The sequence below is a fragment of the Ranitomeya variabilis genome, chromosome 5 (genome assembly GCF_051348905.1).
Source record: "Ranitomeya variabilis isolate aRanVar5 chromosome 5, aRanVar5.hap1, whole genome shotgun sequence".
NCBI lineage: Eukaryota > Metazoa > Chordata > Amphibia > Anura > Dendrobatidae > Ranitomeya > Ranitomeya variabilis.
In genome coordinates, this window is record NC_135236.1 from 424,899,594 (window position 1) to 424,914,232 (window position 14,639).

The 14,639-nt window shown below is 41.4% G+C and overlaps 1 protein-coding gene across 3 annotated transcripts in view; it reads right to left on the minus strand.

Moving 5' to 3' along the window:
* PTPRR (protein tyrosine phosphatase receptor type R) overlaps positions 1 to 14,639 on the minus strand; it is a 393,781-nt gene that overhangs the window by 68,769 nt on the left and 310,373 nt on the right. For all 3 annotated transcript variants that reach the window (XM_077265278.1, XM_077265279.1, XM_077265280.1), the window contains 2 exons: positions 4,653 to 4,732; positions 1,164 to 1,301 (listed from right to left, as the gene is read on the minus strand). In XM_077265278.1, the coding sequence (XP_077121393.1) occupies positions 1,164 to 1,301; positions 4,653 to 4,732 (218 nt within the window). The remainder of the gene's footprint in view (positions 1 to 1,163; positions 1,302 to 4,652; positions 4,733 to 14,639) is intronic.

The following is a 14,639-nucleotide window of genomic DNA, read 5'->3' on the forward strand; positions in this document are numbered from 1 at the left end:
CTGGACATAGAAGTATTGCAGTGCCATAATACTAAAGAAGAACATTCCTGCAATGCAGTGCTTACAGGTAGCTTCATATAGCAGTACACAGAGCGCCTACAACTTCAAACTATGGATCTGTAGGGGCTCCATGAAGATGGATCTAAGAATCAACGCATACCAAAACATTATCTAATGGCACAAGTACTACACAATGATCAACGCTCTGCTACATACAATAAGTCATGAACGGATTTATCTTTTCTTACTGTGTATGTACAATTCTTAAGATGTACTTGCGCTTTCAAGTAGCTTTTCACAATAATCTGACATGAGTTTGAAGAAAAACACTATTTCTGGACATTCAATGACTCATATCTACATTATTAAGCAGTTTTTGTGTCTCTTCTGCTTGTGTATCCCTCCAGCTTCTTAATGCTCCAATCTCCATAGACTTCTATAGGCAGCAGTTGTATTTTTATCCCTCACTGAATACAGATCTGAAGACAGATTTGAGCAGTTTTCACTGACCGATCAGTGTAGGGAATTGAGTGGGAAGAAGTGGTGACTAGGGTTGAGCGAAACGGATCGGTCATTTTCATAAGTCGCCGACTTTTGGCAAAGTCGGCGTCTCATGAAACCCGACCCGATCCCTGTGCGGGGTCGGCCATGCAGAACGCGATCTTGGTGCCAAAGTCGCGTTTCGTATGACGCGTTTAGCGCCATTTTTTCAGCCAATGAAGGAGCGTGGGCAGAGTGATGACATAGGTCTTAGGGGCGTGTACGCCTATCGCCATTTTAGCGCTTGTGTGCAGTAGGGATTTGCAATGTGTAACACGAGATTTTCTTTGCTGGGACGGGACGAAGGAGAGAGAGAGAGAGAGAGAGAGAGAGAGAGAGAGAGAGAGATTTTTCCCCATTGACGTGCATTGGGTTTCGTGTTCCGGCCGATCCCTGATTTTTCAAAGTAATCGGCCGATTTCGCCCGACTCGGCTTTTCAGATAGTCGGGTTTCGTGAAACACCACTCGACCCTAAAACAGGCAAGGTCGCTCAACCCTAGTGGTGACTGATAATTGGAGAAAAATAGTATATAGCAACATTTATGCATATATTCTACTTGAAAGACCTGTTACTATTTCACATATAGGGCAAGTTTCTGATTTCTGGATTGTACATTGATACCTCATTTTTTTCCTTGAGCTTGGTGATCATAACAATAACAGGGACATCTTCTTGCCAAACCATCTGCCAAAAATCATTGACTGTGTTAATCATTGGTCCTTGAGTTGCGATGAAGTTCCTCTCTTTACCACCGTAACCCTATCATAGATAAGAAAATTAATAAGTAAATGTGAATATTTAATAGTTATCATGTAAATATTCATAAAGCCATCATTCATCGACATGCAGTATGGTGTTAAAGAGTTTTAATCAATTTGCCTATATATCTTTCCTGCAGACAAAATGATCTTGTATGCAAGCTTCACTTCTTTTTGATACATTTGTTGAGTGCCTTCATGAACTTTAATAGAACAAATAAATCAATAAAAAGTAAGTTTATTAAAAGAGAAGTGAGAAATCTGCATGGAAATCTTACAAAAGCTGGTATTGAAGCCATCACTAAGAGTTTGTGTGCAGTTCTTGCCTTTGCTGTTCTTATTATAGAAGGTTATGGAGCTAGGGAAGATATTATATTAATCATTGACTAGAAGGGAAAATGCTTCGTAAGAAAACTTTGCTTCTAACCCCTTCTATCTAAGAGTGCCATGAGTGATACTCTATTGAACAGGGGTGGACAACCTGCTCTGGTCCGAGGGACATAAGACTGCTCAAAACCAAGGGCAGTAATAAAACTCAGAGTTATCATATGAGACATTTATGGCGTATTGGTGGTATATGTCTTAAATGTCTAATAGGTGGCGTTGTAGCTTTCAGGGGTCCTTTCTGCATTGTTTAAACTATGCACCTCCCTCCTTTTGTAGTTTATTGGTGGTGGAGTTACTGAAATAGCCAGTGTCTCACTACTTTAAAAAATCAATAATGAAGAGAACCACATGAATGAATAGAAACCTCTCTATGTCACCTACTCCTACTGGAATGCCACAAAGGATCAGGAAATCTCGATTCTGCAGATATATTGGGGTCTCAGAGATACCCATAAATAGCAACTTAATACATGAGCAAACACTAGACTAAGACAAACATGTTTGCGATCCAAATGCTAGGGACCGCACAGACAAATGGACCACAGTATGTGCACCCTTGCTCTAGATCCAGGTATACTTGGACTTCCAGGAAACAGCTGCAAGGGGAACCTGACAACAAGTCTTCAATATTGATATAGCACCCCCACAGCAAGAATGAAGCATTGCACAAATCTTATTTTATTCATATAGTCTGTCAGTGTAATGTTAGGTCCTGCTGAGTTCTCCAGAGTGACTGACACTATGTGATCTAGATAATACATAAGGGACATAGTTTAGGGACTTTGGATTCTTAATTCCTTAGCAAGATATTACAAATTGGATCTTATTAATCAAACAGCCCCTTTCAGTTTGGTAGGAAAACTTTTGGTGATAATAGGAGCCTGCTGCAATATGTACTTGTGTTAGAGCATATTCTTGTCTCTCAAGGTCTGGGAAAAAAAAGTGTTTCAACTACAACATAAAACATATATGACTAAGCAATGGCCTAATCATACACAGCATTTATTATAACTGTTTGCATATTATAATGTAATACTGATCTTGGAATATGAAAGACTTTCTAATGCAGGGATTGGCAATTAATTTTCCCTGGAGGCCTGATGAGAGACCATAACTGTTGTGATGGTCCAAACCAACATGCCAAACTTAATTCTGATTATTATTTTGCTATTATTTTACCCCTGGATGTGCCCAGCCACCGACTCGTGTTTCGACGTCTGCCTTCAACCCCCCCTGACGAAGGCAGATGCCGAAATGCACGTCGGGGCAGGGCGAATCCAGGGGACGTCTCTCACATTAGTAACAGGTAATTATCATGCGGCCTTATTTGGGACTTATTATAAGTCCGCAGCACACAATTCTGTCCACTTCTGTTTGATTATGAAGTTTTTGCCTTGGCCATTAGCATGTCTGCACTAGCACTTTATTTATCTATCTACCTCTACATATGAATATACCTGTTGCATTACTATTCCATTGATTTTTATTACGGCTGTGGTATTAATATATGTGAATAATTATTTGGCTATATGAATTTGCCATTTGATCAAATATTTCATATAATTCTCATGTGTTAGCACATTATTTTGTAACTAACTTAGTCGTCCCCTGGCAGAGTGCCCTTTCTTTGGTATTTTGTTCCCCCTCTACCCCATGTTGTTGCATATCCTTAATAAATATTATTAATAAGTAAATTGAGTGTACCTGTGTGTAATTTATTCTCAGTATGACTACATCTGTTCTGTCAAGGACTCAGAAGTTTGTTTGAGAACAATAGGGATCAAACAGCATCATGAAAACCAAGAAACACACCAGAGAGGTCAACGATAAAGTTAAGGAGAAGAGTAAAGCAGGGTTAGGTTACAAAAAATAACCCAAGCTCTGAACATCTTATGGAGCACTGTTCAATCCATCATCTAAAAATGAGTGTGGCACTACAATAAACCTAAACCTACCAAGACATGGATACTCACCTAAACTGACATCCCAAGCAAGGAGACAACTGAAACAGCCAAGAGGCCCATGGTAACTCTGGAGGAGCTGCAGAGATCCACAGTTCAGGTGGGAGAATCTGCCCACAGAACAACTATTAGTTGTGTACTCCACAAATCTAGCTTTTATGGAAGATTGGCAAGAATGAAGCCATTTTTGAAAGGTGCTCTGGTCAGATGTGACCAAAGTAGAATTTTCTGGGCTAAATGCAAAACACTATGTGTGACAGAAAATTCCAATCCCCACTGTCAAACATGATAATGGCAGCATCATGCTGTGGGGAAGCTTTTCTTCAACAGGGACAGTGAAGCTGGTCAGAGTTGATGGGAAGATGGATGGACCTAAATACAGGGAAAACCTGTTTGAGGCTGCAAAGACTTGAGACTGTGGCATAGGTTCACCTTCCAGCAGGACAAAAACCCTAACCATACTGACAGAGCTGCAATAGAATGGTTTAGATCTAATCATATTCATGTGTATGAATGGCCCAGTCAAAGTCCAGACCTAAATCCCATTGAGAATCTTTGGCAAGACTTGAAAATTGCTGCCCCATCCAATCTCACTGAGCTAGAGCTAGTTTGCAAAGATAAATGGGCAAAATATTCAGCCTCTAGATATGTAAAGCTGGTAGAGACATACCCCAAAAGACTTACAGCAGTAATTACAGTGAAAGTTGGCCCTACAAAGAATTGACTCAGAGCGGCTAAATACAAATGCTTGTTACAATTTTCAGATTTATATTTTTAAAATATGTAGAAAACCATGTATCATTTCCTTTATACTTCACAAATACTTACTACTTTATATTGCATATCACATAAAATCCCAATAAAAAAAATTTAAGTCTGTAGGTGTAACATGAAAAAAAATGTGGAAAAGTTCACAGGGCATGAATACTTTTCCAAGGCACTGTAAGTGACCATAATCTGTACGGTACATTTAATATTATGGAAAATGACCAAATCATACTCACCCTGATAAAATTTGCATTTATATAGGTGCTCAAAGCATCTTTTGGGTTCTTTGGTTTTAAACACACTCTGCTTACTGGATCTAATGAAACAGGAATATTGAAGAAACTCTGAGAATAGGACACTTTATTACCAAACATCGCTAGCTGTAATCTTACTTCAGTATATACATTAGCAATATATATATATATATATATATATATATATATATATATATATATATATATATATATATATAGTTCTTATCAAAATTATTCACCACCATTGCAAATTCATATTATTTGTTAAATGTACATACTTTCTGCTGTTTGCAATAAAACAATTTAACAAGAACAATTTAAATAATTCAATGCAACTAATATAACAAGTTTTTCTTTAAATTCAACACTAAATGCTACTTTTAATGTCTATTGCATTCCCAGAATTATTCAACCTCTTTATGACAAGTGTCTTTATTACTTAGTAGAGCACTTTTGGCTCTCAAAATCTGCTGCAATTTTGATGCATAGCCAGAAACCAGGTTCTGCCAGAGTTCCTGATGAATCTTATTCCTCATGGTCAATGGCCTCTGTCAATAGAGTGGTCCAGAATGTTACGAGATCATTTCCTTGCACAAACAACGAAAAGGATATGAAAAGACAGCAAGGCATTGAATGTCCCTAGAGATACCGTTGGAGGCAGAGTTCACAAGTTCAAAGTTATAGGAGCACTGGTTACTCTACTGGGAAGTAGCAGAAAGAGGAAGCTATCGCTGGCTGCCCCCAGATTTCTGAGGAGGTAGGTAGTCCAAACCCCTCAAGTGGCGGCAAAAAATCTGAAGCACAATTTAGTGACAACAGCCACTGAGTTTTCAGTTTGCACAGTACTGCACACAATATACCCTGAACGTCTTAATGACTGAACTCCAAGACATGCACCTTTACAGACACAAAAGCCCAAGAATAGTCAGATCCAATGTATGTTTGCAGCAGGACATAACAGCCAAACTTGCTCTACTAAGTACTAAAGACATGTCACAAAGTGTTTCTACTTGTGGACAGTGCCAATCTGGCGTAAGGAGACTTATAGGCCATGTGAAGCTACTCTAAATATGCAAATATCCTCTTCAGAGAAGAAGATGACTAGAAATCTAATGTCACCTATTAGGGGTAGCAATCCTAAAAGTCAATACTGACCCTTTAATAAACGTCGCCACATGACTTATGATAAAAAGCCAAACCAGACACTCCATTTGCAGACACATTTCAGGGTGCTTGCCCCTCACCAGTGCAAAGCAGAAGGTCTGATTTGGCTAAGTGAGAGGCCTCTGACAAGAGTGTGTAATGTTTCTCCTTGTGGAGCGTGCCAAGACAGCGTAAGGAGACTTAAAGGAAATCTGTCACCAGGATTTTGCTACCTCACCTGAGTGCAAAGAGACCCTAAATCCAATGATGTATCACTTAGTTTACTGTGTGCAGCCATTCTGACGCAGAGCTTTTAGATTTAGAAATGCAGCAGAGCTGAGAAAGCTAACCACGCCCACATCAGGCTCTCTCTATATACAGTAAGGTGCTTATGAGGTACAAAAAAATCCTGCACAGTAAGAATGCTTTAAAAAAAAAAAGTCGAAGTGCTAATACTTTATTTTTATCAATTAACAAAATGTAAAATGAATAAACAGGAAAAATATAAGTTACATCAATATTTGCTGTGGCCTGTAAAATAGCATCAATTATTCTAGTACCCTCGCATACAGTTTTGAAAGAAACTTGGCAGGGAGATTGTTCCAATCGTCTTGGAACCACACATCTTCTGTGGATATAGGTTGCACAAATCCTTTAGTCTCTTCCCACAATACCAGAAGTCTTGGTGAGATTGAGATCTGGGCTATGAGGAGTCTACATCATCACTTCCAGGACTCTTTGTTCTTCTTTCATATCATAGGTCATAAAATGTGGAAAGACTGAACACAGGTAGTTCTACTGCATCGGCCAGGTGTTTTCCAGACAGATTTCAAAGCAGACTGAGGTTTCCAGATGTGCTGCTCAAGGGCTTTTGAAAAAGCACCAAGAAATACACTATAGTGAGGACTGTTTGCAATGGTTGGCAAAGGAAACTTAGTACAGCAGATGAAAGCTATATCATGCACACTTCATATCGAAAACAGAAAATGTACAGCAGTGCCTTCAGCTCAGGACTGACAGTAACTAGTGGCAGATACGTCTGATCAGAACTGGACATACCTTCCACATGGAAACAAGGTCATGTGACTCAAAAAGACAGGAACTGGGGTACAGAAAAATGTGGAATATTTGGCTAAAGCAAAAAAAACTTTGTGCTCCGAAGGACTGGAAAGCATAACAATAATTAGTGTCTACACGCAACAGTGGAGCATGCTGGAAGTTCCATGAAGTTTGGGGTTGTAATTCATTATATGAGTTGGGAATTCGGCCTGGATTAAGGGTGCCCTCAACGCTAAAAACTACAGGCAGATACTTATCCATCATGCATGAACATCTGATTGGGTCCACATTTGTACTGAAGCAGGATGCCAAAAATACAGCCATTATCATTAAAAATTATCCTCTGTGGAAATAAGAACAATGAGTCCTGAAAGTGAGGATATGGCCCCCACAGAGCCCCAATCTCAACATCATTGAGTCTGTCTGGGATCGACAGTACTGCTGTATCCTCACCCATCCCTTATAGACTGTGAACCCTCGCGGGCAGGGTCCTCTCTCCTCCTGTACCAGTCATGACTTGTATTGTTTAAGATTATTGTACTTGTTTTTATTATGTATACCCCTCCTCACATGTAAAGTGCCATGGAATAAATGGCGCCATAATAATAAATAATCATAATAATAAGAGACAGAAGGATTTGCCAATTCGACATCCACATAAGATCTGTGGTTAGTTCTCCAAGATGTTTAGGGCAACCTCCCTGCCAAGTTTCTTCAAACACTGATTTGAAGTGATGCTGCATTAACCCTTTCATGACCTTGGGATTTTCCATTTTTCCATGTTCGTTTTTCGCTCCCCTCCTTCCCAGAGCCATAACTTTTTTATTTTGGCCATGTAAGGGCTTATTTTTTGCGAAACAAGTTGTACTTTTGAATGACATCATTGGTTTTAGCATGTCATGTACTAGAAAACGGGAAAAAAATTCCAAGTGCGGTGAAATTGCAAAAAAAAGTGCAATTGCACACTTGTTTTTTGATTGGATTTTTTGCTAGGTACACTAAATGCTAAAACTGACCTGCCATTATGATTTTCCATGATTTTTCATTACGAGTTCAAAGACACCAAACATGTCTAGGTTCTCTTTTATCTAAGTGGTGAAAAAAAAATCCAAACTTTGCTAAAAAAAAAAAAAATTGTGCCATTTTCCGATACCCGTAGCGTCTCCATTTTTCATGATCTGGGGTCGGTTGAGGGCTTATTTGTGCGTGCCGAGCTGGCATTTTTAGATACCATTTTGGTGCAGATACGTTCTTTTGATCGCCCGTTATTGCATTTTAATGCAATGTCGCGGCGACCAAAAAAACGGAATTCTGGCGTTTCTAATTTTTTTCTTGCTACGCCGTTTAAAGATCAGGTTAATCCTTTTTTTATTTGATAGATCGGGCGATTCTGAACACGGCGATACCAAATATGTGTAGGTTTGATTTTTTTTTTTATTGATTTATTTTGGATGGGGCGAAAGGGGGGGCGATTTAAACTTTTATATTTTTTTATTTTTTTTCATATTTTTTTGAACTTTTTTTTTTTTACTTTTGCCATGCTTCAATAGCCTCCATGGGAGGCTAGAAGCTGGCACAGCTCGATCGCCTCTGCTACATAGCAGCGATCATCAGATCGCTGCTAGGTAGCTGAATTGCAGGTGTGCTATGAGCGCCGACCACAGGGTGGCGCTCACAGCTAGCCGGGATCAGTAACCATAGAGGTCTCAAGGACCTCTATGGTTACCATTCTGATGCATCGCTGACCCCCGATCATGTGACGGGGGTCAGGGATGAGCTTATTTCCGGCCAGATGGCCAGATGCGCCTGTTAAATGCCGCTGTCAGCGTTTGACAACGGCATTTAACTAGTTAATAGCGGCGGGTGAATCGCGATTTCACCCGCCGCTATTGCGTGCACATGTTAGCTGTTCAAAACAGCTGACATCTCCCGGCTCACCGCTGGAGCCCTGCATCAAAGAGGGGGATCTAACCTCGGACGTACTGTCCCGTCCGAGGTCAGAAAGGGGTTAAAGGCAAAAAGTGGTAACACCAAATAACATTTTGGTTTGATTTAGATTTCTCTTTTGTTCTATACATTTGCATTTTGTTAAAGGTTAACTGAATAATGGTAATAAATAACAAACTGTCAAGACTACTCGGGTCTCTTCATCACCTGAGTAGTCTCGAAAGCTTGCAATTTATTACCATCAGTTAGCCATTAAAAGGTATCAACCAAAGAATAATATTTTTCTACCTACTAAACACAATATAAAGATATATATGCCTTTTTAGGAACTACAGATTTATATATACTATGTAGAATTGCGACCTCTAGTGGACATACCTTAACAATACTGCATATCCATCTAGTAATAAATAGAACAAAGGCAAGCAGTACTTAACTTCCCGTGCGCATATATATATACAGTTACGTCCATATATATTTGGACAGAGACAACATTTTTCTAATTTTGGTTATAGACATTACCACAATGAATTTTAAACAAAACAATTCAGATGCAGTTGAAGTTCAGCCTTTCAGCTTTCATTTGAGGGTATCCACATTAAAATTGGATGAAGGGTTTAGGAGTTTCAGCTCCTTAACATGTGCCACCCTGTTTTTAAAGGGACCAAAAGTAATTGGACAGATTCAATAATTTTAAATAAAATGTTCATTTCTAGTACCTTCTAGTAGAAAACCCTTTGTTGGCAATGACTGCCTGAAGTCTTGAACTCATGAACATCACCAGACGCTGTGTTTCCTCCTTTTGATGCTCTGCCAGGCCTTCACTGCGGTGGTTTTCAGTTGCTGTTTGTTTGTGGGCCTTTCTGTCTGAAGTTTAGTCTTTAACAAGTGAAATGCATGCTCAATTGGGTTGAGATCAGGTGACTGACTTGGCCATTCAAGAATATTCCACTTCTTTGCTTTAATAAACTCCTGGGTTGCTTTGGCTTTATGTTTTGGATCATTGTACATCTGTAGTTAGTGTTGAGCGATACCGTCCGATACTTGAAAGTATCGGTAAGTATCGGCCGATACCGGCAAAGTATCGGATCTAATCCGATACCGATACCCGATACCAATACAAGTCAATGGGACACCAAGTATCGGACGGTATCCTGTATGGTTCCCAGGGTCTGAAGGAGAGGAAACTCTCCTTCAGGCCCTGGGATCCATATCAATGTGTAAAAGAAAGAATTAAAATAAAAAATAGGGATATACTCACCTCTCCGACGCAGCCTGGACTTTACCGCCGTAACCGGGAGCCTTTGTACCTAAGAATGCGCGCTTGAAGGGCCTTAGATGACGTCACGGCGCTCTGATTGGTCCGTAGCGGTCGCGTGACGGCTACGCGACCAATCACAAAGCAGTGACGTCACCTAAGGTCTTTCAAGCGCTTGAAATACCTTAGAAGACGTCCGCAGCTTCTGATTGGTCGCGTAGCGGTCGCGTGACCGCTACGCGACCAATCACAAAGCAGTGATGTCACCTAAGGTCTTTCAAGCGCTTGAAATACCTTAGGTGACGTCACTGCTTTGTGATTGGTCGCGTAGCGGTCACGCGACCGCTACGGACCAATCAGAGCGCCGTGACGTCATCTAAGGCCCTTCAAGCGTGCATTTTTAGGTACAACGGCTCCCGGTTACGGCGGTAAAGTCCAGGCTGCGTCGGAGAGGTGAGTATATCCCTATTTTTTATTTTAATTCTTTCTTTTACACATTGATATTAATCCCGATACCGATTCCCGATACCACAAAAGTATCGGATCTCGGCATCGGAATTCCGATACCCGCAAGTATCGGCCGATACCCGATACTTGCGGTATCGGAATGCTCAACACTATCTGTAGTATGAAACGACGACCAATCAGTTTGGCTGCATTTGGCTAGATCTGAGCACACAGTATGTGTCTGAATACCTCAGAATTCATTCGTCTGCTTCTGTCCTGTGTCATGTGCCATGCATGTCCAAGCCATCACACTGCCTCCGCCGTGTTTTACAGATGACGTGGTATTCTTTGGATCATGAGCTGTACCATGCCTTCGCCATACTTTTCTCTTTCCATCATTCTAGTAGAGGTTGATCTTGGTTTCATCTGTCCAAAGAATGTTCTTCCAGAACTGTGCTGGCTTTTTTAGATGTTTTTTTAGCAAAGTCCAGTCTAGCCTTTTTATTCTTGATGCTTATGAGTGGCTTGCACCATGCAGTGAACCCTCTGTATTTACTTTCATGCAGTCTTCTCTTTGTGGTAGATTTGGATATTGATACACCTACCTCCTGGAGAGTGTTGCTCACTTGGTTGGCTGTTGTGAAGGGGTTTCTCTTCACCATGGAGATTATTCTGCGATCATCCACCACTGTTGTCTTCCGTGGGCGCCCAGGCCTTTTTGCATTGATGAGTTCACCAGTGCTTTCTTTCTTTCTCAGGATGTACCAAACTGTAGATTTTGCCACTCCCAATATTGTAGCAATTTCTCGGATGGGTTTTTTCTCTTTTCGCAGCTTAAGGATGGCTTGTTTCACCTGCATGGAGAGCTCCTTTGACCACATGTTTACTTAACAGCAAAACCTTCCAAATGCAAGCACCACACCTTAAATCAACTTCAGGCCTTTTATCTGCTTAATTGAGAATGACATAACGAAGGGATTGCCCACACCTGTTGTAATAATTATAGGGGATAACTCAGGAGTCTCTTTGCGTGGAACAAGACAACTACAGGACACAGTTTTATAAGTGGTAAAGTCTATATTATCACACGGTGATTCAAACAGGTGCAGAGAGAAACTCAAGTCCACAACACTTGGTGCAAATATCAAATGCAGCTTAGCAGTCTATAGGAAACTTCAGAGGAAAATGCAATCACACAGAAAGTCTACGAAGCACAGTTATTCTTGAGGATACTTGACACGAATAAATCCTTGTCTTAGTCCAGGCACAGATAGATATGCTTATTAGGCAGTTCAAATGATATCCTAGCTCATCCAGGGAGGCCTGGTTAATAGTCTCAGGTTTTTGCAGAGCAGAAACAGCTTACATGTCCAGCAAATGCAGATGGAAGTAAACACGAGCAGCAGATGAAGGAGGATTACTGGAAACTGGTGTATGCAGCAGGAACTCAGAGCAGAGTAGCAGGATCACCACACAGGTTCACAGGAGCAGGTATATAGCCAGGGAGTAATCAGAGGTCAGGAGCTGGATGCAAGGCAGAATACTCTAGTACAGACTGAAGGCTGGGGTGGAGTTTTATAGCAGGAAGACACAGTGCACATGAGACCAAAGACGCCATCTTGGAAAAGGGCAGTAATGCACAAAAGGTAAAAAATATTCAGAGTCCTGACATTACTCCCTCCTTAGAAGCGGCCTCAGGACGATCCTGGACCTGGTTTCTCAGGGAATCTCTGATGAAAATGAGAAATCTTCTGTTGGGCATTGATGTTTTCCACAGGTTCCCAAGAGTCTTCCTCAGGGGGATATCCCTGCCATCTTATCAGATATTGGAGCCGATTCCTGCGAATCCTGGAATCAATAATTTCCTCCACCACAAATTGTTCTTGCCCATCAATCACCACAGGCTGCGGAGGTGGCACAACACGTCCCTGGAAGGTATTAGGAGATACAGGCTTTAGTAAAGATACATGAAAAACTGGGTGTGCCTTCATAGTCCTAGGCAGCTTCAGCCGGCAGGCCACAGAGCTCACAATACCGTTGATCTTGAAAGGGCCAATGAATTTCTGTCCAAGTTTTTGTGAAGGAACATTTAAGTTCAGATTCTTAGTTGCTAACCACACGGAATCTCCTACCTTGAACATGGGTGCAGGTTTACGGAATCTATCAGCCAATCTCTTATAACGTTCTTAAGCTGTGGTCAGGGATTCCTTCAGAACCTCCATATTTTGTCTCATCGCAGTCAGCCTTTCCTCCACTGCCGGAACCGGAGAATTAATTGGAGACCTAGGTAAAATACACGGATGATAACCCAGATTGGCAAAGAAAGGTGTAAATTTAGTGGAGGCGCTCTGAGAATTATTATATGAAAAATCGGCTAATGGCAGCAACTCCAACCAATCATCCTGGAGATGACTGACCTAGCATCCTAGATATTGTTCCAGCGTCTGGTTGGTACGCTCAGTCTGACCATTTGTCTGGGCATGGTAAGATGAAGAGAGACAGACATTAATATTGAGTGCAGAGCAAAACCCCTTCCAGAATCTTGAAGTGAACTGTACTCCACGGTCAGAGATGATCTCATCTGGAACCCCATGCAACGGAAAGACATTCTGTATATATATATATATATATATATATATATACACCAAGTTCACTGTATCTTTAGCTGAGGGGAGGCCGGTGCATGGAACAAAATGATCAGCTTTAGTCAGGCGATCAACTACCACCATGATTGTATTCATGCCCCCCGGTGTAGGCAGCTCCACAATAAAGTCCATTGATATAGACCCCCAAGGGTGGGACGGAACAGGTAATGGATGTGGAAGGCCCGTAGGTGCCACATGAGGAGTCTTGTAATGGGCACATACCTCGCAAGAGAGAACATAGTCCTTGGTATCCTTCAGGCAAGTTGGCCACCAGAAGAATTGGCTCAGGAACTCTTGTGTCTTCTGTACCCCCCGTGACAGCCAACTTGGAGTCATGTACCAACTTGAGGATCTGCAGACGGACGACCTCAGGGACGTAGATACGTCGATCTCTGAACCACATGCCACCCTTAAAGACAAGATTAATATCCACAGGTGGGTTGGCCAGAAGTACATCACCGTCATAGGCCTCCCTGCACTCCTTCCACAAGTCCTGATTGTGGATAACTCCAATGAAATTGGCATCAGATAGAATGGTCTTGGACGGGGCTCCAGGTAGGGAATCCGCAGCATGGATTCGGGATAAAGCATCAGCCTTCCCATTACGAGAACCTGGACGGTACGAGATAACAAAGTTAAATTGATTTAAAAATAAGTTCCAACGAGCCTGACGAGGAGAAAGACATCTAGCGGATCTAAGGAACTCTAGATTGCGATGGTCAGTTAGCACTATGATCTGTTGTGCAGCTCCTTGCAGATGATGCCTCCATTCTTTGAAAGCCGCAATAATAGCCAGCAATTCCTTGTCTCCCACGTCGTAATTCTTCTCTGCTGAGGTTAGTCTACGGGAAAAGAAAGCACAAGGATGTAGCAGACCCTTCTCTCCAGTTCTTTGGGAGAGAATAGCCCCCAAAGCATTATCAGAAGCGTTCACCTCCACAATGAATGAAAGTGTTGGATCTGGGTGTATCAACAGCGGTGCTGATGTGAAACAGATCTTAAGCCGATCAAAAGCTTCTTGAGCCTGTGATGACCACTTAAAGGGCTTTTCCTTTTTTGTCAAGGAAGTAATGGGATGGACAATATCAGAAAAATTTTGAATGAAGCGTCTGTAGAAATTTGCAAAACCAATAAAACGCTGGACCTCCTTAACGTTCTTGGGTACCGGCCAGTCAAGGATAGCCTGAATCTTACCAGATTCCATGTTCAGCCCCTGGGGAGAGATGATATAACCTAAGAACTGTATCTCAGAACGATGGAACTCGCATTTCTCCGGCTTGATATACAGATGGTTCTCTTTCAGACGTCTTAAAACAGCTTTGACATGTTCTTCATGTTCCTGTAGAGTCAGAAAAGATTAGAATATCGTCCAAATAGATCACCACAAACTGGTCCAACAAATCTCTGAAAATGTCATTAGCAAGGTGTCGAAATGTTGCAGGGGTATTACAAAGCCCGAAGGGCATCACG